Raw genomic sequence first — 25,025 nt, 5'->3', positions numbered from 1 at the left:
GCTGAGGTGGGAGGATCACCTGAGCCCAGGAGTTTCAGACCAGCCTTGGCAACAGAGTGAGACCCCATCTCTATAAAAAATCTTTTTTTTTAAATAGCTGGGTGTAGTGATGCACACCTGTGGTCCCAGCAACCCAGGATGCGGAGGTGGGATGATTGCTTGAGCCCAGGAATTCAAGGCTGCAGTGAGCCATGATTGTGCCACTGTACTCCAACTTGGGCAACAGAGGAGATCCTCTCTCTAAATAAATAAATAGATAAAACATCCATACTAATCAATACCAATACTGTCAATACCAATCCTACCAAAAAATAGAAAAGGGTTTAACACTTCCCAACTCATTCTATAGAACAGTATGACCCAGAGATAAAACAGGCAAAGATATCAAAAGAAAACTACAGATTAATGTTCCTTGTGAATACAGACACAAAAATCCTCAACCAAACACTAGCAAACAACTTAAAACAATGCATAAATGGAATTACACGCCATGAGTAAATGGAATTTATCCAAGTAATTCAAGGTTGGTTTGGCAACAACCAAAGTAACAGCAACAACCAGTGTAACAGACACCATATGAATAAAGTACAAAATCCATGTGGCTTCCCAATAGATGCAGGAAAGAAATTTGGGGAAACTCAACACCCTTTCATACTAAAAGGATGCTCAACAAACTAGAAGTTGAAGGAAACCTCCTCAACCTGATGCCTATGTTTATGGTCAATTGATTTTCAACAAGAATACTATGACAACTTGAAAGGGAAAGAATAGTCTTCTATTTTTTAATTTAAAAATGTTTATTTTTCCAGGTTTATTGAGGTATCGATGATAAAAATTGTATGTATTTAGGTTGTACAGTAGGATGTTTTCAAATATGTGTAGACTGTGAAATAATTACCACAATCAAGCTATTTAGCACATCTATCACCTCACAGAATTACCATTTTGTGTGCATGAAGAACAGTCATTTAAATAAATGATGCTGGAACAAGTGGACTTTATGTAAAAACATGAAGTTGAACCCTTTTCTTACACTGCTCACAAAGACTAACTCAAAATGGACCACAGACCTTAGTGTCAGAACCGAAACTATAAAACTGTCTGAAAAAAACACAGGTGTAAGTCTTCGTGACCTTAGATCAGACAATGATTTCTTAGATATGAACCAAAAGCACTAGTAATGAAAGAAAAAAGTAGATAAATTGGCTACATTAAAAACTTTTTTGTTGCAAATGATACCACCAATAAAGAAAACAACACACAGAATGGGAGAAAATTTTGCAAATCATATACCTAATCTAATGAGGGACTAGTATCCAAAATATACAAATAACTCTTACAACTCAATAATAAAAAACCCAACTACACATTAGTGAAGGATCTGAATAGACATGGTTCTAAAGAAGTCATGCAAATGGCCAGTGAGCACACGCAAAGATGTTCAACTTCATTATCCACCAAGAAAATGCAAATTGAAACCACAATGAGACATCACCTCAAACCTGTGAGGATGGCTAGATGAGAAAGATAGATGACGCAAGATTGGAGAGGATGTGAAGACGTCGGAACCACTGAGATGAGGAATCAAGGTAATGCATACATTCCTGATGAGGATGTGAGATGGTGCAACCATGTGGAACACAGTCCAGCAATTTCCCAAAGAGGTGAACACAGAGTCACCACATGACCCTGCAGTTCCACTCCTAGGCACAGACCCAAGAGAAGCAAAAACACATTCACGCCAAAGCTTGTACGTGATTGCTCACAGCAGAGTCGGTATCTGTCCATTCTTGAACTGCTATAAAAAACTACCTGAGACTGGGTAATTTCTAAAGAAAAGATGTTTAATTGGCTCATGGTTCTGCAGGCTGTACAGGAAGCATGGCTGGGGAGGCCTCAGGAAACTTACAATCGTGGCGGAAGGTGAAGGGGAAACAGCACGTTCTGCATGGCTGTTTGAGAGTGAAGGGGGAGGTGCTACACACTTTTAAACAGTCAGGCTCCCTGAGAACTCACTGTCACAAGAAAAGCCAGGTGGATTCCACCCCTGTGATCTAATCACTCCCACCAGGCCCCTCCTCCAACAATGGGGATTACAATTCTACATGAGATTTGGGTGGGGACACAAATCCAAACCATATCAGAGTCCTTCACAATCACCCAAAAGTAGAAACAACCCAAATGCCTGCTATCCAATGAATGGATAAAGCAAGATCTATTCCAACAATGGAACAGTAGCCACAAAAAGGAAAGCAGCAGTTCATGCTGCAGCAGGAATAAGCCCTGAAACCACGACGCTGAGTGAAAGAAGCCAGACACAGGAGGTCACGTAGCGTCGTGCTTGTCTACAGGACACGTCCAGAGGAGTGGACAAATCTGCAGAGACAGGAAGTAGGTTCGGGGTTGCTGGGGCTTAGGGTACCGGGTCTGGGTGCATGGTGGGGTCTAAAGAGCACGGATGTCTTTTGGGGGTAACACAAGTGTTCTCACATTCAGTGTGATGATAATTGTACAACTCTGAATATACTAATAGCTGTTGAATTACACACTTTAAATAAGTGAATTTTACAGTAAGCAAATTGTGTCTTAAGACATTCAAAATAATAACAAATGACGGAACTCACACATCTTCTTTAGACAGAAATGGAGTCTCACGGCAGCAAGTGTGCTGAAACCTGCTTCTGAACCATGCGCAGTTGTAGGCCTGTCTCAAGTGTTCTGTCGCTGGCCTGTGTCCTGCCTTGCTGGGGGATGTGTACGTGGAACACGGTCATGTTCTCTGTTATGCAACGTAATTTTCACCTTGGGCTAAGACGACGTGATTCTTCAAAGGTTTGTGGCAGAAATCCCATTTAAGAAACTGGTCCAGATTTCTTCATACCATAAAATTGTTTAAAGAAGTTATTTATTCTGCCTAGCAAAGAATATTATTTTTATTCCATTTTCATCCATTCTGCAATAGCAAATGTACTTCACACTTCACAGCTTTCTTCTATACATATAAAACTTTTGAACATGTGAACCATTTCCACGCACCCTCCCTGGCCTTCTGTGTTGAATTTTCTTTGTCATTTTCTCAGGGAAAGGAAGCTGCATATTTTGTGGCTGTTCTAAAGAAGAGTGAAAATAGACTGCACAGAATTATCTGTAGAGTTTGACATACAAATTGCTGGGAGTTAGGCCTGAGTCTACTCGGAAATTGTGATGGCTGAGAAAATCCCATCCTCTGACAATTCTACTCAGAGCCAAATAGTGAGGACCTGGGCACTCGCGGCTTGAAAGGGAGTGACCCGGGGGGGCTGCTCTAAAGACCCTACTTGTCTCCTGAGCCAAGTCTGAGCCTCTGCCAGGTCTTCAGGGGCAGGGGTGGGTCGTTCTGAGCAGGTTCTTAGATGAAGAAATGCACATGAACTCAGCTCTGAGACACGAATAACACAGTGCCTAGCGCACCTGCTGCAGGTACAAAGGTGAACACCGGAGAGACATCCCCGGGACACAACTGAACGGACGCGCTGCCTGCAGAGGCACAGTTCCCTCCGAGGAGTGACACTCTGCCGGGGAATAATTTTATTATGAATGACCTTGTCAAGGTCCTCCTGAATACGGAACTGTGGCTGATGGCCTGCCTAGAGGGTGTTCCAGCGGGGATCTGTCATCACGATGCCATCCTCACCCTGAGCCCCTGGACTCCTGTCCTATCTCTCGGTTGCAGAGTGAATATTTTCTGCTTTTTATATTTGCTGACTTATATCACATCATGGAGTTTTTGGTCTCTTGATCTGGGAGGCTGTACAGGGACAGCTAAGGAAATGCTGGCGGTTGGAACCTGCTCTCTTTCTTGTCTAGAGCAAGGTACCTTCCAGGGCCAGCTGGGACCCTCTGGATTCTCAACCCCAGCTGTGCCATGGAGGAGGAAAGCGCAGCTTGGCCTGGTACTCACCAAGCTCTCATCATGGTGCCTGACACCCCCTTCTGTCTCCTCGGAGGGCCAGGCTTCCATGCTCTGGGCTCCAGCAGGACGGGGACTGATGCATCACTGAACATCTGCATCAGTCAAGGTCATGGATATTGGGAAGACAGACAGCAGCAGATCCAGGTCTGAGCTCACATGCGGCCACTGACATGCTGTGTGACCTGTGGCATTGGCCCAGGCTCTCTGAGCTTCAGATTGAGCTGGAGATAAGAACACTCACCTTACAGGATTAAAAAGGGGTGTATAACATGCCAGGCGCTGGCAAACAAAGTGCATGAGTGAATGACGGCTCCTTCTCTCCCATCCCTGGACAGGAAAAGTCTGCACCTCACTGAGAGCCTCGACTTCACATGCCAACTTCAACAAACTCTCACTGCACCTCTCCCAGGGGTCAGGCACTCACGCTACATTATATCTAACTCCCAGCACAGCCTTCTGAGGTAGGACATATGACTGCCATCATTTTCCACACCAGGCAAGTTTTACAAAGTGTCGGTGCCTTCCCAGAGCCGCGCAGCCAGTGGGTGAGAAGATGGCTCTTCAGCCACAGGTCAAGCACCTTGTCCTGTCTGTTTCACTGGCCTTCACGGAGGCCCGTGGTGCCTCCCTGCACCACCTGAACCTGACAGCAAGGCCATGGGGCTGTTGCTCGCCCCAGGGGCTCCTCTTGGCCTGAGAGTTCCATGCTCAGCTGCAGGGGGGTTGCCAGTCCCTGGTCTCTGCCTTTTCCTTGGAGAAGCCTCTGTCCAATTGTGTGGTCATAGCAAAGAGACAGCGAGGGTCTGACAGGCTGGGGAGCCCAGGAAGAGGAAGGCGAGGACCAAGCTCTGGGCAGATCCCAGCCTCCTCCCCTAGTCCCCTCGGGAAGGGGAGGCCCAGCAGAGAACACAGGGGCCAGGGGGGCCTGGAACGTGCTGAGACCACAGTGCAGGACACTCCCAGCTCAAGAGGCCTCAGCAGGGGAGCCTTCCTGGGGAGTGAGAAGCCAGCAGCCCCTCCCCTCCCTTCCATTCTCATCTAAATGGTCCTCTCTCTGTCCCTGCCCCAGACCGCAGAGGAAGGAAAGCAGGCGCCATGAGGAAGGAACATGGGGCCTAGAGTCTTTCTAGATGGTTCATTATGAGGCTCTGGAAGTGCTGTGTGTGGAAATTATGAAATTACTTGATGTTATCTGCAGGCTAGCCAGGGCCCCAGGCAGGCAGAGCGGGGTGGGACCCTGGCCAGGGCCCCTGTGTCAGCTCAGAGCTGGCTGTGGGTGGACCTGTGTCCCAACTGCTATGGAAATTCTACTTTACTGGAGTTTTTGTTGAAGTTTGGTCATAACTTTTGGCCTCTTGAGAGTGATGATCTCATAAACAGGACTGTTGTGATGGAGATCAGGGCCTCCGCCTGCACCTTGCCTGGCAACCATTCCCCTGCACAGGGCATGTGGCTGCTCCCCGGTCCCCAGGCAGCTGGCGACCCTGGCCAGGCCCATCAGTGACCACAAGGGGCTGGGAGGGGCATGGGACCTGAGAGGACTCCCTGGAACTCCTGGGGTGATCAAAGGCTCAGGGCTGCCTTTCTTAACATGTTGAGGTCAGCCTCAGGTTGCGGCCGCACAACAGAAAGCAAAGCCAGAGGAGGACATTGAGATGAGAGTAATGCCCTGTGGGCCTTCCCCTCATCCCCACCCACACCTCACGCAGTGCCTGAAGCTACAGCCCTGGGGTGAAAATCCTTCCTCCTTCCCTTTCAGAAGCTTTCATGAGCATTTCCTGGGCTCACCCAATGCTGAGGCAAACAAGCCCCCTCTCCCAGCTCCCCTCCTGTGTGTCCTCCTGGAAGCCCCTCCCCTCACGCACCTTGGGGTCTCAGGACCACCCCAGCTCAAGATCAACGTAAAGACTGAAGGAGATGGGAGGGAGGGCCTGGCACCCGCCAAGCTGGCTTGAATCCAGCAGCATTCCCTGTTCAGAAGGGCTCTTGGGGCCATATGCAAACCCAGACAGGGACTCGGGCCATCGCTTGCATCCCATACCCCAACACGAAGCACCTCCAAAGTGATGGGCCCAGGGGATGGCTGAGAATCAGTCCTAAGGCTCTGACGGTCCTCACCCCCTCCCCAGGTTCCTCCCATTTCAGCCAGGAGGCCAAAGGCCAGGCCAGGAGCCAGTCCAAAGGTTGGGGTCAGAGTGGAAAGTTTAGGGACAAGCTCCTTTCTGTGAGCCCAGGCACATGACGACCGTACCTGCCAGACTGAGCACACATGATCACATGGTCCCACCCAGTACCCCCTTCCTAGCAACACTCAGGGCTTTATAATGGCAACAAAAACTGCTGACACGCTAACCCAGGATGCAGGTGGAACACACAGATGACCAACTACATGAGGTAGAGCTGACTCACACCCTCCCGTGAACACCCACACAGACAGAGCTGACTCACACCCTCCTGTGAGAAACCACAGAGACACAGCTGACCACACCCATTAACAAAGCGACTCATACCCACATAGAGCTGACCACAAGCCTCCTGGAGAACCCACAGAGACCACAGCTGACTCAAACACACACAGAGCAACCATAGCCCTACCTGTGAACACCCACACAGACAGAGCTGACTCACACACCCTCCTGTGAACACCCAGAGCTGACTCACATCCTCCCGTGAACACCCACAGAGACAGAGCTAACTCACACCCACACAGAGCTGACTCACACCCTCCTGTGAACACCCAGAGCTGACTCATATCCTCCAGTGAACACCCACACAGACAGAGCTAACTCACACCCACACAGAGCTGACTCACACCCTCCCATGATCACTCACATGAGGCAGAGCTGACCCACACTCATTTCCCTCCTGACAAGACAGTTTTGAACCCACAAACGCTTATCTTTCCAGGTGCATTTCACAACTGCCCTCCTGCCAGTCACCACTGCCCCACCTGCCCACAACACTGCAACGGAAGCTGTATCTCAAGCAGGCCTCACTGAAGACCACGGTCCGTGCTGCTGAGGTCGTGAATGTGCCCAGCGTGGCCACCTGGCGCTGGCCTTCCCCATCTGGGGAAGCTGGAAATGCCCCAAAGTCCTGGTCTTGGGTTCTGCTTTTTCTACTCAGATGAAGACACTCGGATCTGGGTCTGAAGTGCAGGCTATGTTCCCACTTATCCCATCACTGAGGTCTTTGTGACCCCAGGGTCAGCTGTGTTCCCACTCATCCCATCACTGAGCGTCTTTGGGACCCCAGATCATCCTGCCTATTCTTCCCAGGCTGCAAATTTCAATGTATACGATCAGGATGAAATATCTTCCTAGAAGAAGTGATAGAGAAATAAATGAGGAGATGATTTGAAAAGCACTTTGAACTAAGAATTCGGAGCCTCTGGGCTATCACTCTGGGCATTCCACAAAATATCAAAGAACCTGCCTGTCGTCAGCCACCAATCCGGGTCGCAGACACACAGAGCACCCTGGATTCAGAGGCAGCCCTGTTCTTCAGTCCCAGCTCTGTTGTTTACTAGCCTCCTGGCCCTAATTAAGTTTCTTATTTCCTGAGCTTGTGTTTCCAGGTAAGAGTCTCAAGAGACAAAGGAGAATAACGGTCCCTAAAAGCTGCCGCACGCGTGCCCTGTGTGTGCCCATGACGTGTCCCAAGCCCTGATGGGGAGTGGCTCATTTTGTAGCACGCGGCTGTCATCCCCATTTCACAGAGGAAGAAACTGAGGGGGCTGAAATACTTGCCTTAGACATGGAAGCAGTCAGTGGCAGATAAACAAGAAACGGAGTGGAATGCCACCTAATCGAGGGACCTCTGTGGGAAGGTCCTCATGAAAAGGCAGCAGGTGCTCCTTTTTCATAGCAAAAATGTGAATTCTTTCTATTTCGGCTGAACTTTTCACATCCCAGTTCCTTTCTGGAGCTGCTGACACACAAGCCCCAGGTGGCAGCGCGAGCTCTCTCCGTCTGCTTATGTTTTTTCCTTGCTTGTGACCCTGAAAAATTGCCAAAGTCAAGGAACATTCTGTAATGAGATTTTACTATGAAAGAGGAGATTTACTCCCATGAGTGTCAAATGGTACAACTTGTTTGTCAGCTAAGATGGCTGCTTTCCAGTCCTAATTCTGTTCTGGTAGATGCTTTAAGTATTTCATTTTTGTTGTGTTTCTAGTGAGAATGTAATGTGAGATGAGGCCAGCCTCAAGCTGCAGATGTAGAGAATCACCTGAAATGATCACAGGGAGTTGTCCTGCAAGGATCTGGGCACTCCAGGTGATGAGCTGCACGTGCACGAGAATGTGTGGATGGAAAGAGGAGTCCACGCAGGTTGTAAGATTCCTGAGTCCATGTCTCAGGTGTTGGTTCCTTGGGAACAGGCCTGGAATATTTTCCATGTTGGGTATAGCTGGGACTGAAGTGCTTCCAATTTGATTTTGATAAGAGCCAATAAAGGCTGGAAACACCGGACAATTGAAAATACCAGAAATTGTTAATTTTCTTAAAAATCTCAGTTTTGTTTCAATGAAGACTTCCAGAGTCAGTGAATTTTGAGGGGGGTGTGGAATGCAGCAAAATGCTCGAGGACAGATCAGCTCACTTTTCGACCTCACATGGGATTCGCCCGGATGCTTCACCGATCCCTATTTATTAGGAGAAAACTCAAGTCAGCACCTCCCAGAACCACTCCCAGCCTCTCACTTCTGGAGGTGGTTGACATTTCCTTACTTACCCTGGACAGGTGGAGGCAGAGGACTTGGCATTTAATCTATAGTTTTACATAGAAACAGAGACACCAGTGGAAAATGATGGGTCATTTGCTGGAGTCTGACCACAAGCTGATTTTTCAAATTTCCTTGAGTTAATTCTAGTGGCGGAAATCTATGTGTAATTAATAATGCCACAGCCAACAATTTTCATACGTTAAACAGAAATCAGCCATTTAGGAGGCCCCTTAGTGGCCAAATATAAGCAGTGTTTACAGGGCCTCATTTTCAAAATTAAAAATTAAAAGAGGAAAAGAAATCCCAGGTCCCCTTAAGGAGTAATCTTGAGGAAGTCGTTGACAGCTTTAACCTTGGCTGGCTTTAATTAGCTTGGTAAAGGTTAATGGCTTGTATCGTAACGTATTTCCTCAAAGGTCTCTCTCATTCCACAGCTAAAGAACTTTTCCCACAGATTATTCAAATTACAGCTTAACAATATCTCTTGATTAATTGTACTGGGAGGAGGCAGCGTGTCTGAGCGTGATCGAACCTGTGAAGAACACAGTGGGCATCATGCCCGGGTACGCTGGCAGCGGAGCTCCTCCCGGAGGACCCTCCCCCGCCTGACGATTGCCCTCCTGCTCCGTGTTTTCCAGGCTCATCTCAGATGCCACCTCCTCAATGAAGCTCTCTCTGGTCCCTGCCCAGACCTCATCAGAATCAACGCCCCCAGGCTGTGCCGGCCAAAACCCTACAGTGCCTCTGGCCGCATGTAGTCCTTTCTTCTGACCCCATCTCGTCCTCCAGTCACCACTGGTCTCAGGTCAAAGCTTTTTCCAAGGAGGCATCTATTAAATGTTGAAAGAATAGATTCGCAGCTGCCGCCTGCTCAGAGCAATGGGAGACTACGTGGGAAAATGGCCTGCCAGGCAGACTGTGCCCTTGCAGATTCCTGATTCAAGGAGAACTTAGGGAAAGCCCAGAGATGATTTCACCCTGGGCGAGCACATACAAGAAGGGGCATGTGCAGATTCTTCACAAGCCCTCCTTAGACACTGGCCCACCATCCCAGCACTGAACGCGACTGGCCCAGGTGGCAGAGGCACTGGTGTCCATCAGGGCCCCGGGGTTGGGAATGCACACTGCTAACTTCAATTTGCTTTGCTCTAATTCATCTTAGCAGGGGAACTGCTGCAAAGAACGTCCCTAAAAAGAATATCATGATCTGGACTTTTTTTTTTTTTTTTTGAGATGGAGTCTCGCTCTGTCGCCCAGGCTGGAGGGCAGTGGCATGATCTCGGCTCACTGCAAGCTCCACCTCCCGGGTTCACGCCTTTCTCCGGCCTCGGCCTCCCGAGTAGCTGGGACTACAGGCGCCGCCACTGTGCCCGGCTAATTTTTTGTATTTTTAGTAGAGACGGGGGTTTCACCGTGTTCGCCAGGATGGTCTCAATCTCCTGACCTTGTGATCCGCCTGCCTCAGCCTCCCAAGTGGAAAAATTTTTTTTTAAGTTACAGAAATCGCAGTTGAGTATTTCATAGTAATCAGCCCACTGGCACCTCTGTTAGGAGGTCTTCATCATCCCACAAACGAGCTGGTCTGCGTTGATCTTGTGAGGCGCTGGCTCTGGTCTTGTGAGTTCTCACCGGCTCAGAGCGTCGATGTGCGTGAACCAACGCGTGCTGCACACCCAGGATGTCTACAGGGCTGGGGGCCAGAAAATCGAGTGGCTTGTCTCTTGCCCTCGCACCTGTGGCAGGCAGTTCCAGGTAACGCACAGGAATCCCTCAGGCTGGTGGGGCTGGACAGGAGACTGCAGCCTCCTGACTGAGTGTGCAGGTGGGAGACGCCAAGGTACTTGCTGGAACGTGGCCCTAAGCAAACTGTGCAGTTTTGCTGGGCCTTCCCTGTTGCTACTGGAAGAGTCCCGTCAGATGGATAAGCACCCCTGCCTCTCACAGCCCCAGGCCACCAGGCGCCCTTCAAGGTCCAGGGGAAGGCACCCTGCCTGGCACAGCCTGGACCATCTCCTGTCCACAGCCGGGGACTGCTTCGCGCCCGGCGCCCACATCCTGCCTCTTGTTAAACATTGAGTGTGACTCCTGCGATTCTCTGGCATGAGACGCTGATGCAGTGATGGGGTCGCAGCAGGGACGGGAAGCTGGCAGGGCGCAGGTTATGTTCACCACGCAGGCTGTGCTGCGGTGCAGGGGGACCAACCAGAGAGAAAGGCTGACCCCTGGGTGCCTCAGAGTCTGGCACATTCCAGCCACTCCATGGCCCGGCTCTCATGGGACACACCATCCAGGGGGCATTTTGCAGACTGGGGATAGGACTGTCATGGTGACGGGGGCACTGATGGTCCCCAGCGTGCACAGCCCTGGGTCGAAGCCCTGCCCCTCCTGCCCCTGCTGGCTGGGCCCTGGCAACTCCCCCAACCCCCACACCTTTGAAAACCACATTCCCACCAAGCCTTCCTCAGGGTGGACTTGGTCTCCACGTCTGTCTGGGGACTCTGACCGATGGGATGGCATCTGGAACGTCACTGAGAGCCACCTGCAATTTCGGGAGCTTGTGGGATGTGGTGTCAGGCATGGGGTGGCTCCCCAGGGCTGTCTGGACAGTTGTAGGCACAACTTCCTTTTGTCTCTTTTTATTGTAGTGAGGAAGCAGGATTCAGATCTGAAAATGATGTTTATAACTAGATGCTATACTCAAGATGATAAGACACGTGACAGAAAAAGGAGGCACGGACTCAGCACCTGGAGAAACACCCGGAATCGTGCTCCCAGCGGGATGCAGCCCCCTGAGCACCAGGACGGGGGCCTGACGGGGCAGGGGCGGCTCTCCAGGAGTAGGAGTCCTGTGGGCTTGGCGAGGGGCGCACTGGGCTTTCTCCAGTTGATCTTACATTTTAAGTAGGGACAAAAATCCGGGAAGGTGTCTGTTATGAATCAAGTCCCGGCCTCATGGGGCCACTGCTGCAGGGATCACTGTGTGGCCTCCTGGCCCCGTCCTAAGGCAAGTGCCTGGCCTCCTGCACGTCTGGCCTGCGGCAGGCTCTGGCTTCGAGGCTTCTGTGGAGGGCGGCTCCTTCCTTTCCATGCGCTGTGGTCATCGTCCGTTTGTAAATTCAGTCTCTCGCTGGGGCCCACAGGTGGTGTTTTCTTGCTTGTGACCCAGAAAAATTGTCAAAGTCAAGGAAGATTCTTTAATGAGATTTTACTATGAAAGAGGAGCCTTACTCATGATAATCAAACAGCACAACTCACTCGTCAGCTAAGGCCACTGCTTTCCAGGCCGAATTCTGTTCTGGTAGATGCTTTAAGTATTTCATTTTCATTTTGTTTCTGATGAGAACGTAATGGGACATAAGGCTAACCTCCAGCCATAGACGTAGAGAATCACCTGCAGCAGGTTAACAGGACCCCAGTGCCTTCCAGGCGCTGCACGAGTGGCGTTCAGGGCCCAGCCGCATCTCTCCCTCTCTACCCCAGTGTTGGTCTTAGGAGGAAAACATCCAGCCTGACCCGTTCTATGACAGACGTGTCGCCAACCTATCCAAACACTTCTCCCCCCGCAGCGGGTCTTGGGGCTCCCGAGTGGACCTGGGGTGAGTGGGGCAAGGTTTACCAGCAACGCCTACACGTGAGTTTCGGGCCCAGCCCTGCACCCACTTCCCAGAAGCCCAACACATGCTGAACGCTCGCGGGAGGCCGGGCCCTGAACACACTGTCCGCTCTCTCGGAGGTGGGAGCTACGGGGCCCAGGGCCAGAAGAACTGAGATCCGCCTCCTCCCACGGGCTGGTCACGGCTGTAATCTCTCCTCTTTGCTTTCTGAAAAATGAAATTTTTATTCAAGGCCTGAGTCAGGGTGAGGGGATTTCAGAGACAAATTCCACACAGAGCAGTGAACCTGAGCTTCATTCACCCCGGGGGAGGTGGGTGCGGCCCCTGGCAGGGAAGGCCCCTTCCCCTCGGCTGGCACTGGAGTCTGCGTTGAGCTGAGCTGTGACCACACAGATGCACTGTCCTTGCATCGGGACGCACCTGCAAGGAGACCCCGTCCGGTCCCCACCGGAAATGGGCCTTGTGGACTTTGCCCCAAAATGATTTCCTATTGTTGAAAAAACTTTCAGTTTAACTCTCCCCCTGAAATTACACAAGCAGGGATTATTCTGGCATTTTTAATGTAAAAGATGCTTTGATTATTTAGAAAACACTGCATGCCTGTATGCCTGAAGTTGTGCTTGAAAAGGTAAATCTCTTGAACCTGATGGCAGAGGGTCGTGCTGTCCTTGCTGTCCCCCAACCCTCATCTTTCTTCGGAAGGAATTCTATGAGAGACCTGCCATCATCCTGCCATCGTTCCCTCAGCCCTGACCCAGTGCAGGGCGTGGCTGACCGTGGTGTCAGGGAGGCGACTGTGGAGGCTTGGGAGTTGGCAGGAATTTGAATTTCTGTAATTTTGCTTTGCTGCCCAGGTGGGTCTCAAACTCCTGGAAGCAATCCTCCCACCTCAGCCTCCCAAAGTGCTGGGATTACAGGCGTGAGCCATGGTGCCCAGCCCAGAAATCTGAATTTCTAGGACTTTCGGGTCCTGGTATCTTTCACCACAGCTCCAGCTGTGCTATCCACTTCACGCTTGGCCCCTACTGGCTCCTTCTGTCCTGAAATGGAACCGGTGCTAATGGGATCATCAGGCATTTCTGCACGTTGAGTGCCACGTCTGCACATCCGTGAGATGCACTGAGATGCATGTTTTTGGCACTGGCTGCTCTCATTTGTCTCCAACATGCAGTTACTCTAGGACGACGTGCAGTGGAGAAACACAGATTGTTTAAAGCAGGAGCTGTTGTAATTCTTTCTCTGAAGGTTTGGCATTGGCCTTGCAAGATGGCAGCCATTATCAAAAGTGATCAAAACTCGCTTGCTCCTCAGCAGAGGTTTAATGACGTCTCCATGAACCAAACATTATGAGACTCAAGCAGGAGAAGACCATGTTTACTCAAACCGGCTTCACAGTGTCACAAACTAGAGTGACTTTGAGAAAAACTGATAGAGCGATTCAAAAGCTCTAATTAAAAGGAGAAAAAACATTTTTCTCTGCCTACAGCAGCCGTATGTATTCAGGATGATTCTCCGTAGATTAAAAAAAATGATCCTACCAAGAGTAACAATTTAAGTCCTTGAAAAATCTTTAGTTCTCACAAAAATTGGGAAATTTGCCTAAACTGGTGTTTAATTAAATGCAGAACAGAAATCCATTTTGGAAACTGCATTTTATTCCCAAGTAATAAAACTGGCATTGGGGGGAACTGATGGAAGGTGCCAGGCAGATGAACTACGTCCTGACAGCACCAGCCTCTCCTGGGGTCCTGTGGCCCAGCCCCTGCCGCGAGGCTGGATGCTGAGGGAGCCGTGCAAGCTGCAGCCCCACCTCACTGAGGGCCGCGTCCACCGGGAGGCGCATCAGAGCCCCGCCTTCCCCTGCCCCTGCACCTGCTTGTCATGAAGAAGACGGCAAAGGAGGGCCTGGTGGTGCCTGCTGTGAACAATACAGGCGACACGTGACCTCTGCAAATTCCTTGCTGGTGCCTCCGGTGAGTGTCCAGTGAACCAGGTGCCCCAGGGGTGCAGAAGTGTGCTGCCCACACCTGGTCTTGCTGGGAAACAGGCTCATCCCAGAAGTCACGTGGCAAAGCAATTCACATCAGTTAATCTGTGCCGAGGGCCTACCGAGCACTCCATGTTCATACAGGGTCCTCATTTAATCCTTCTCAAAATCCCGTGAGGGAGAACGTCATCCCAGTGTTCAGGTGCACACGCCAAGGCTGAGTGTATTGGGGTAGCCTGTCCACACAGGTGGTGGGAGTTGTGCTCAGGCCCTCGGCGCGCCCTTGGCAGCGGTTACACGCCCTGCTTTCAGAGAAAGGTGGGGTCATCGTAACCATTTCTGGATCACAAGGGGGAGGGATCCTACCTCTCAGGAATTGAATCCTGTCATGCCACTGGTTGTCTCTGAACCACAACTGTTACTAACAACGGTGGCACTGGCGACAAGACGCGTGAACCTTACCAAGTGGATGCTGAGTCTGCGTTCTTAATGAAATCCAGAATTAGGCAAAGAGGAGGGTCTGGCAGGAGTTTGAGTGAATTTTACCTTGGCACTGGACCTACACAAGGGTAGACATTTGTGTGTAGGATAATTTAAAAAGGACTTGCAATTTGAAAACAAATTTTATTTTATTTTAAAAGGACTTGCAATTTGAAAAGGAAACAGTGAGTCACACTGGAAAGGCAGCAGATAGCACAGTAGGTCTGCTAGGAGGGAAAATACAAACGAATGGTCCCTTGGTGAAGGGGTCCAGGCAACCCGGGAAGCTGCCTGGCAGCCCCCATGGAGTCAGGCCAGCTCACTCTCCTGGATGATCCCCAGAAACACTCCCCACCGTCTCCCAAGGTGACATCCTATAGCTGCTCCCAGGACTTCTCTGTGGTATCAGGGAGTGTCATCATTAGGGGAGCTGCATTTGTGGGGTGACAGGTTCAGGGGAGACGGGGCCCTGCCCACGGGGCCAGCTGGACTCTGAGTCTTTCAGTCTTGCTCTACTGCTGGCAGATGGTCTATCCCCGAGGCTGAAGCTGGTTCCCTACAGTCACGTCACAGCACTCCAGCCCCTGGGAGGAGGGATGGGAGATGGGTAGACAGATTTTTCATAAGGGCCTGGCCTGAAAGTTGCAGCCTTTGCTTTCCCTAAGGACCTCACTGGCCAGAACAGTTATACGCCGTGTGCACCTGCAAGTTAAAACTCACCGCATCAGTGAAAGGAGGAGGGCAGAATGGACATGGGGACAATTAGTTCCTGCCACAGCAATGGAAACGTACAGTGTGGCCGATGCAAACGATGGCAGGTCAGACAGCAGCTAGAATCCACCGTGAGGTGCACAGACAGCAACACGTGTGCGCATCTTAGAAACAGGCTGTGAAGAGACCAGAGAAAGCGAAAGGCACAACACTGCTCACCTGAAGGCTGCTGTGGCCTGAATGCGTCCCCTCCCTAGAACGTCAGCCCCTTCACAGTGGACTTCCCAGCACCCAGAACTACGAGAAATACGTTTCTTTTCTTTACGGATGAACCCGTCTCGGGTATCGTGACAGCAGCCCCAGCGTGGACTCTCACCATCATCCTGTGCACTTTAATGGAAACCACTCACATCCACACATCAGGCCCATGGCAAGGACGCTGACTCCAGGTCACAGGAGGGGAGGTGCTGGGACCTGTGGGGCTGACACAGTCGTGTCCCAAACTGGACACAAATCACACAGCTGCCTGTGGCCGAGGTCACCAGAGAAAAGAAAAAGCAAAAACAAACAAACAAACAAACAAAAAACCAAAAGTACAGCAGACATCTGAACAAAAGGGGTTTTTAATCCCAAGTAGGAAGCCAGGAAGGAGTCCGCTGGTTCTGGCTCTTCCCTTTGCTCCAGCGTGCACTCCATGTGAACACGGGGCAGCCCTGTGGCCACCGGCCTGGCACCACCACTGCCAAAGTGCATCTTAAATGCAGAACAACAAATCATACTTCCATGTTTTGCATTTTGAAAATACTGGAAAGAAAGCTCCTTTGCAAGTGATTGAAACAGTTATTTTATATTTTGATGACTGGGTAAAAACCACATGTCAGAGATGAAAATTAAAGAGGAAATTTAACAATTGCATAATGATAGTAGATTCAAATATATAATACTGGGAATCTAATTTTCCAAAGGCAAAAATAGAGAGCAGTTCTGTCATTTCCCATAAATCTATACCCAGGACATTTTCCTGCCTGTAATCTCTGCATAGTTTTGAGTGGATTAGTTCCAGCAGGTGTGTTCAAGGATATTTGCATACTAGTGCAAATATGTTAAGCTCAGCAGGGTGATTTCCCAAATTCTTTCAGATGCTATTATTGATAACAGGATTTTCTGTGGAACTGTGTGCCACTGTGGAAGGGCTGATCTGAGTTACTGCCTGTACAGACACAGATGCACTTTATTGCCTGGATGAATTTAGACATGGGGGCAGGAAACTGAGGCCAGGCTTTCCTCCCGTCCACCAGCACCTACCAGCATCCAGGGAGAGCAAGAGATGGCATATCTGTGCCAGTGGAGCTGTCTTTAGAATAACCAAGTATTTAGTTAAAATAACACATACCTATTTCTTTGCATTTCACCCTGAAAACAACAAGAATAGAGTTTGCAAAAGGGCTTGTACGCTCAGAGTGTGGTAACCTGGCTTCTTGGCTAATAGCAGGGCTTTATTTTATTCTGTGCTGTCCTCAAGGTCAAGCACACAGAACTCCAGGGTGGGTGTATCCTGTGCATGGTGGAGATGCTCAGAGCCCCTGGCCCTGGGGGGAGGGTCCACAGGGGAGAGGTAAGCCCTGTTGTCACCTTCGTTAGACTCCAGGACCGCACCTCTCCCGAGAGGGTGGGGGGAAGGGGTGCCCAGCGCCGGCTGCTCTGAGCTCTTCCCGCAGGAAGGTGGGCTCAGATCATGAAGCACTCCCTCCAGGAGGCAGGAGCGGGAAGACGCGGCTCCGAGGCTCTGTGGCCCCTGGCTGAGCAGCCTGACCATGAGTGCCGGTGCTGTCCGTCCGCGGGCGCCGGTGCTGTCCGTCCACGCGAAGACAGAGCAGCTGCACAGGGCGGACGGCTCATCAGAGCAGGTGAGCTGACAGCTGGGCGCCAGCAAGCGCTTCCCAGGAATCGGTGTCAGGGCTGGGAGCAGCGGTGGCCCCAGGTTGGGAGGAGACGTGACAGGACTAGGCCCGGGGAAGCGTGTGGTGGGCGTCAGGGAGAAGGCGGCAGCTGCAACATCCGACACCCAGGGCTGCGGGGCCTGAGCACCCCAGGACCAGGCCAGGCGGGGGCGGCCTCCCTGTTGAGTGATCCCGGCCACGTGGGGCCTCCCTGCACTGAGTGACCTCGGCCACGTGGAGCCTCCCTGCCGCTGCCGCTGAGTGACCCCGGCCACGTGGTGCCTCCCTGCTGAGTGTGACCTGCACGTCCTGCGCTTGGCTTTGGGGCATGTTCAGAAGAACAAGGCTGGCAGGGTGCGGTCTTGGTGCTGGCTCCATGCTGGGAGTGCACAGAGCTGAACGTGTGTTAAGTGTGCGGCCCAGCGTGGAGCCCGCGTTCCTCTGTGCGTGGGAGGGAGCTACTTCCCCTTCAGTGCTGTCGAGGAGGATGCCGGCCTCCGCCAGGCCGAGTCAGCACTTTGTCCCGGGTCTGACTCCGCAGCCCTGTCCGCACTGGGCCTCCCTGTTCCAGCTTTAGTGACAGTCTCAGGAGAGAATGCAGGCAGAGCAGGCTCTCCTTTTTCTGCCCTGGGGGCTGACATCCAACTCACGGATGCCACTGAAAGGGCGGCCCTTGTCGCCTCAACTCGCTTTTCATCAGTTACCATCCTGGGCAGGACATGGGCACCTCCTAAAGAGAGGATGAAATGGGCTTGAGCTCCCAGCAGCAGCCGCCCCGTGACTGCAGGTGCCCCCGAGGCCGGCCCCAGGCACGGAGAGGGAAGCAGCCAGGCAGCCGGCCAGGGAGGCACCGTGCCAACGCTCAGATTCCAGAGCCGGCGCCGTGCCCAACGGCGGGAGAGAAGGAGGACATGAGGCGCAGGACGCAAGTTCAGGCCACCCTGACCTGAGGAGGTGCAGCCGCCCCGCAGCCCATGCTGATAAAAGGGTCTCTCTGCTGTGGGCTCCAAGGCCTGCAGAGCCGAGACCTGACCTCGTAAAGCGAGAGCAAGGGGCCGCGGCCACCGCAGGAGGCTTCACCATGGTGAAAGGTCCCAGTGAAATCCCAGGAGAGCCCAGGAGAGTGTGACTGGGAAGTAGATCTGGGGTCCCGTCGCCAAGGCGGTGTGTAAACAGTTTACAAATGACAGCAGATGTTAATCATCGCAGCCAAGAACAGCCCTCGTTCGTGCACGGTAGAGCTCTAGTCTTGCACGGGTTCAGTGGTTTCAGGAAGATGCGTTGTTGGGGAACCACAGTCCCTGGCTTATCGCACATACTTGCCAAGGCTAGATTGAGGCCAATATGGATACCGCATTTCAGTTAAGTTGAATCAGACGCTGCAAGTCAATGTCAGTTGTTTTGGGTTTAAGTTCATGTCTGGTCCAGCTTAAGTTGTTAGTACAGGGTTGGGAAGAGAAGTGGCGCTGGGTTTACAGGGTCCTCATCTCCTAAACCTGCCTGATACTGTGAGACGCTGGGGTGGGTGGGAGTGGGAAAAGAGGGAAAGGGATTTTGAAAATACTGATTCTAATTTTGAAATCTGTCTTTAAACATATCATCCCAGGGCTCCTTGGAGAAGCAGCTGATCCCAGCTCTGGGGCACGGAAAGTTTCAGGTGAGCGTGGGGCTTCGGGGCCTTCAGAGCAAGAAAGTGCCCTTGGCAATGGGGCAGGTGGAGAAGATGCAGGAGCCAGCCCAGAGGGGCTCCCACTGGCCAAAGAAGAACCTGGGAGTCCACGAAGTGGGAAGGGGGATTAGGGAGAGAGACAGAGAGCTGGGGGCGGGGAGAGGAGAGCCAGAGAGAGAGGGACAGGCAGGGTTGGGGGAGAAGAGTGAGGGGAGAGAGAGGCTGAAATGGAGTGGGAGGGGCAGGGCATCTCATTTCCCTTCAGCGGCCACTACGACATCATTGTCAACTCTCTACTTGGAAATCAGTGAGGAAAGGGATTGACTTCAGCAGCTCTCCCTTGCTTAAGAGAAACTGTTTCATCTCCTCTTGAGAAAATACCTTTTACACAGAATGCTTGGTAATAAATGTGGCAGGAACGGTAAAATTAGATCGACTATTTTGCAACCCAGATGAAGGCACTGATTTAGGAAAAGGCCGTTGACAGTTGCCGAGGCATCAGGGACCTGGAGGCAGAGCGTCTGTGGGCGCTGAGGCATCTCTGCATGGGTTTACCAGCGACGGCTCTGCAGTCACCTCTTCAGACAAGGGATTGCCCTGGTGCTCCATGCCACCCCACCGACGCCTTCCCTGAGCTCACCCTGCACCCACATGCCCTCTGAATCCGACGCCTGCAGACCCTACTTCCGGTGGCAGGAAACGCAGCTGGCAGAAGGAAAGGTTACGTGATGGAGGGAGAATCCATTGCACAAGAGCGAGACTGTGGCCTGGCCCCAGCAGTCACCACCTTTAGGGAAGCAGCAGACAGAGATCAATGAGACAACACAGGCCCGCAACCAAATGCAGAGCCCGACTGTTGGCTGCTGGTTGGAAAGACGTCCTGGGGACAGTGGGGAAATCCAAATAGGAACGGAGTGGAGTTGATATCACATAAAGTGACCACGAGCTTGCCTGGGATTATTCTGGCTCACACCTGCTGTTCCGGCATAATTATTAATCCCAACTCATTCACTTTCCAAAGTGTCGTGTTCCGGTGATAATTCCTATGGTCACTCAAAAGCTAGGGAATTGGTGTTAGTTGTCTTAGGCATGCTAGAGAATTGGTGTTAGTTGTCTTAGGCGTGAATAATGGTGTTGAGCTTACAGGGCATCTTCATTCCTAGGAGATGCCTCGGGCTCAGAGAATTTAAGCTACTTGGAGAGACCAGAGGCACACAGCTCATATGATGTAGAATTGGTTTATAAAAGCCGTGGTAAACAAAACCCAAAAGTGGGCATGGGACTGGAATGCACATTTCTCCTAAGAAGATATACAAAGGTCAACACGCACACAAAAAGACGTCTGACACCACTCATCAGCATGGAAATGCAAATCAAAACCACGAGGTGCTGCTTCATAACCATCGGGATGATTATCATGTACTGTTATAAACCAGAAATAAGTGCTGGTGAGGATAAGCAGGAACGAGCACCCTCGAGCGCCGCTGCTGGGAATGAAAAACGGTGCAGCCGTTGTGGAAGACGATGTGAAAGTTCCTCAGAAAACGAAACCCAAATTTAATTACTGTATGATCCAGCACTTCCACTTCTGGGCATAAACTCCCACCTTGAAAGCTGGAACTCAACAGGTGCTTGTACACCCACGTTCGGAGCAACATTACTTCAACAGCCAAAAGGCAAAAACAGCACCATGTCCATCTACAGATGAATGCAAATGAACAAACACAGTGCAATGTGCTAACGCGAACTAAACATGGCCGGCGAAGGATGCCAGGACATCTATATTTGAGTCCTTGTGGACGAACCGTAACTCACCTTAATAGCAGACAGGACTGAAAACCTAATTCAGGAGTCTGTGCCTGTGACAGTGGCTGAGTCTTGACCAATCCCAGCGGCCATACGTCAACCACGCATAGACTGCCGAGTGTTCAAACTGTTTCAATAAGGCAAACGCCAACCTGGAACCAATCCAGCTATTCTGCACCTCTCTGCCCATTTTTATACATCACTCCCCCCCACCCCTTTTTTTTGTCTGTATATTTGTTCTGACCATGAGGCATCCCTGGAGTCTCTCGGAATCTGCGGTGATTCTGGCGCTGCCCGATTCATGAATCATTCATTGCTCAATTAAACTCCTTTAAATTTAATTCAGTTGAAGTGTTTCTTTTAACAAATGGAATTTGAATTCTGCCTTAAAAAAGAAGGGGAGTCGACACAGGCTATAACACGAGGAACCCTGAGAATGGTTATGGTGAGTGAAATAAGCTGGTCACAGAAGGACGAATCCTAGAGGGTGGCACCGAGGAGAGGTCCCCAGAGGAGTCGGAGCCACAGAGACAGAAGGTAGGATGGTCGGTGGCTGCCAGGTGCGTAGTTCCTGTCTAATGGGGACAGAGTTTAGGTTTAGGAACTCTATATTTTAAAATGTAAATTTTATAGTATGTGTATTTTATCACAATAAAAATGTATTTTTTAAGTGTAGTAGACTTTGCCTCAAAAGCCCCAGTTCTTTCAACCTAAGTAAGAAAATAATGCAAAATACATCAAAGACTTTAAGACCCTGTTCATCCTAAGGCAACGTAACAGTTCACAAATAAAAGAATAGCTAAGTTAATTGAGGTCCGTTAACTTATTAGCATATTGTGCTACCGTTAGGATGGACGGCCAGGAAGCTCCTTCAGAAGCTTGGTAAGAGAAAACCTGGAGTGACTGGAGGGGCGGAGCTAGGAGGGGGCCTCCTCGAGGGGCTGCAGCGCTGGGGAGGGCTGTTTCCCGTTCTGGGTGTGGGTTACAGGGGTCTTGGCATTTTGTGAGAATTCCAGGAGGTGTGACATTATGGTTTATTATGTTTCTATATGTATGTTATACATCAAACAATGTTGACTACAGTTTTAAATAAATTCAAAAATTATGGATCCGTATTGGCAACTATGTAAAGACACACACTGAAGGGGAAGATGGAAAGGAACCTCTCACCAGCTACCAGAGATGGCTTAGGTGACATTCCCGAGGCCACCACAGTGACATCCCCCCAAGGCCGCCACGGAGACATCCCCATAAGGACTTGGGCCGACATCAGTGTCCCCGTTGCTGCAAGGGGCGGGCAGTGGTGTCCGTGGTGTCAGTGCAGGTGGATACATCATGGGTTTGCCCTAGGAGAGGACGCCCCGTGGCTGCTGTGCCTCCAGCGGGACCCAGGGTGGGAACACCTGCCAAGCTGAAGACAGCGGGTCACAATGGCTTTGCTCGCGGTGACCAAATCATCTCAGGCTGGACGCCAGCGCCCTGGGGAGTTGCGCCCTGGTGCTCACTTGAGTACTTTGATGATCTTTAGTAACAAATTCCCTTCAGCCCAACTCACCACAGAAAGACATGGAGAACAACAAAAAGGAAAACCAACCCCAAGTGGTCTCTGCCGAGCCCTGATGCACGGATGGGACCTCAGGCCAAGCCCACACCAAGTCACGCCCCAAGGGACTAGGGAGAATAGCCGCGTTTGATTTTGTTCTTCAGCTCCACCTGTCTTTCTAACAGCAAGGACTTGGCTGTCTCTAGATAGGAGACAGAAACTGTCCAACTTATTCTAAAACGCTCTTTCACTTTTACGCTCAGACGCCCTCATGCCACAGGCAGGTTGTAAGCAAATCCAACATGGCAAATAGTCATTAAGCCTGCAAAGAGGAATTCTCTATGTCAGCACACCCAGGACTGTATGTAACAGGAGTCTCACTTGTTTTCATTTGCCCTGCTCTCACATAGACTTACCTTCTTACCTAGGTGTGGGTCTCGTGTTCTGGACGATGGTGCACCGGCACCTGCCCTCGCAGGAGCTCCTCTTTTCTTCTTTGCTGTGGTCAGTTCCTGGGACCCAGGGGCCAAGTGGATCACGCAGTAACCTTCATCATGGGGCATCGTTCCGGGGGCATGCATGGCCTTTTCTCTGGCTTGCTCGCTCCTTATCTGCATCCATTCTCTCCTCTGCACTCCTTCCTTCTTTCCTCTGTGCCCCACTCCCATTCCACTCCTCTCTCATGCACAGTCACACACAGTAGAGAGTGTATTATTTAAATATATTTTTGCAGGATTTCTATTGTTGTACGTGCCTCATTTTTAACTCATGATAATGTTTTTCGTGACACATCCTGTCCTGTCTTACTTTTCCCTCCATGCACGCAGGTGCAGAGACCACCCATCCACTGTGCTGTTCTCACAGTTACACCTGATCCCAACAGGTCCCTCCCCCTGCCCAGGTGGACACCAGGGGCACCCTCTTCAGCCTCCACAGATGACGCCGCAGGGCTGTCTCTGTGCCTGCAGACTCATGGCCTGAAGACTCCCCCAAATCAGGCTGTAGCGCTGCCCACCAGGCCTGAACTGACCGTGACCACAGCCATTCTCAAGTCCTCTCCGAATGGCCTCACTGCTGGCACGGTCCTCAAGGGACATGCCCTTCATCCCCACGGCATCTTCTAAACTCCCCTGGTTCCTCCTTTTTCTGTTTTCTCCTAAGAGTCTCCCGTCCGGGTGCTCAGTGCCAGTGGCTGGATCCCCCTTGCAAAGCTGCTCCTCCCCTTCAAAATCCGCAAGTCACCTGTGGGGTAATGTGAGGCTTTGGGACTCTCCCCTTCCCCAAAATATCTGACCCGGTGATTTTAGCATCTGGATCATCCTTGTTGGGTTTGGTTATTATTCCCTTGTGGACGATGAACACTTTTCTAATTCTGTCATCTCTATGTTTGTTTGCCCCATTTTTTTGTGAGAAGTAGAGCTTTCTCCTCCTGACCTTCCCCACCTGCGCTCTGGTGCTATGGACCACAAACCATGGATTACGCTGCCCTTTGTAATGCGCTGTCCTCCATTAATGACCTTGTTCACATTGAGGCTGAAATCAGCCAGAGCTCGCCCCTGGGACCCTGTCACTCTGACAAGTGTCAAAGTTTGGGGCTTACTTGCCTCTGGACATAAAGGACATCCCCACTCACGCTGCGTCTTTCCTGCTGCAGGTCTGGGATGAACATTTCTGCAAGGGGCCTTGGCTAGTGTTGTGCCAAATGGTGCACAGCAGTGGTTCCCAGACTTCTGGCCTCAGGACCCCCTCGCTCTGAAGAGCCCCCCGAGGAGCCCCCAGCATGCTCCAGCCTAGAAGCCAAAGCAGAAACTTAAACATTATGGATTAATTCATTTAAGATAAACAATACACTCCTTGTATGTTAACCTAAATAATGCATTTTAGTGAAAAATAATTTTTAATAGCAAATAATTTTACTATTAGCAAACGTTTAATAGAATGGGAAAGAGGGGAGTATGTTAATCGCTTTCTCAAATAAATATGGATTTTTTTATACAACAGCAAAACTCAACAAATTGTAGTTTCTTAAAGGCTGGTTGCAATGTGGAATAGGAAACCATAACAATAATGGTGATGGATACTGCAAGAGTTGAAGAAAGAAGAAAGAAACATGAAAAGCAGCTCAACAGTCTAAGACAGGTTTATTTTGGAGAATAAACTGGAGAGGGGCTTCTGCCCAATTTTGGTCAGGAGCCTTTTCTCTTAGAGACTAAGGGTATTTAAGAGTTCTGGGAGGGGCAGCTTATGACAGGCTAGGAATGTTTCTGTGTGGAGGACAGTCTTATTGCAGGATTGGAATGTCTCTGGTCAGAGGGGAGGTTATCTCGGGGTTGGCACGTCTCTGGTCAGAGGTTTCATTTGTGGTTTAAGGTCATGTTGACATTAGCCATTAGGCTGATGTTTTGGGGCTGGATTTAGGTGGTTTCTAAACCAGAACTTACAGTGGTGATGCTTGTCTAAGATGGCGATGCTCCTGCTCTGTCAGTGCAGACTGTGCCAGTCTCCCTGATGGTAAATCCAGTCTGGGTCTCTGCGGGGAATGGCATCGTTGGCCACTGGATTTCGTACAGGGGCTTGATTATGGAGTTCATCTGCAT

The 25,025-nt window shown here is 50.7% G+C and overlaps 1 protein-coding gene across 1 annotated transcript; it reads right to left on the bottom strand.

Annotated features, from left to right (window-relative positions):
- Window positions 1-14,931: 14,931 nt before the first annotated feature.
- On the bottom strand, window positions 14,932-19,688 carry LOC108538777 (uncharacterized). The gene is made up of 4 exons (XM_017887053.1): window positions 19,635-19,688; window positions 18,357-18,423; window positions 15,480-17,729; window positions 14,932-15,343 (listed from the first exon to the last, which is right to left on the bottom strand). Exons 1-3 carry the CDS (start codon window positions 19,686-19,688, stop codon window positions 16,972-16,974), a joined length of 879 nt encoding a protein of 292 aa, XP_017742542.1. The 3' UTR covers window positions 14,932-15,343; window positions 15,480-16,971.
- Window positions 19,689-25,025: the final 5,337 nt, after the last annotated feature.

This window comes from Rhinopithecus bieti, unplaced genomic scaffold (assembly GCF_001698545.2).
Source record: "Rhinopithecus bieti isolate Rb0 unplaced genomic scaffold, ASM169854v2 scaffold_16559, whole genome shotgun sequence".
In the NCBI taxonomy this organism is placed as follows: Eukaryota; Metazoa; Chordata; class Mammalia; order Primates; family Cercopithecidae; genus Rhinopithecus; species Rhinopithecus bieti.
The sequence above is the reverse complement of the archived record's forward strand: the minus strand, read 5'-3'. Positions and strand labels throughout refer to the sequence as shown.

Coding starts and splice junctions, on each gene's coding strand:
- LOC108538777 (XM_017887053.1), bottom strand. CDS start 19,688: ATGGAGCACCAGGGCAATCCCTTGTCTGAAGAGGTGACTGCAGAGCCG. Junction 18,424..19,634: donor TGACTGCAGAGCCGTCGCTG/GTAAACCCATGC, acceptor TCGGCTCTGCAG/GCCTTGGAGCCCACAGCAGA. Junction 17,730..18,356: donor GGGCGGCTGCACCTCCTCAG/GTCAGGGTGGCC, acceptor CATGCCCCAAAG/CCAAGCGCAGGACGTGCAGG.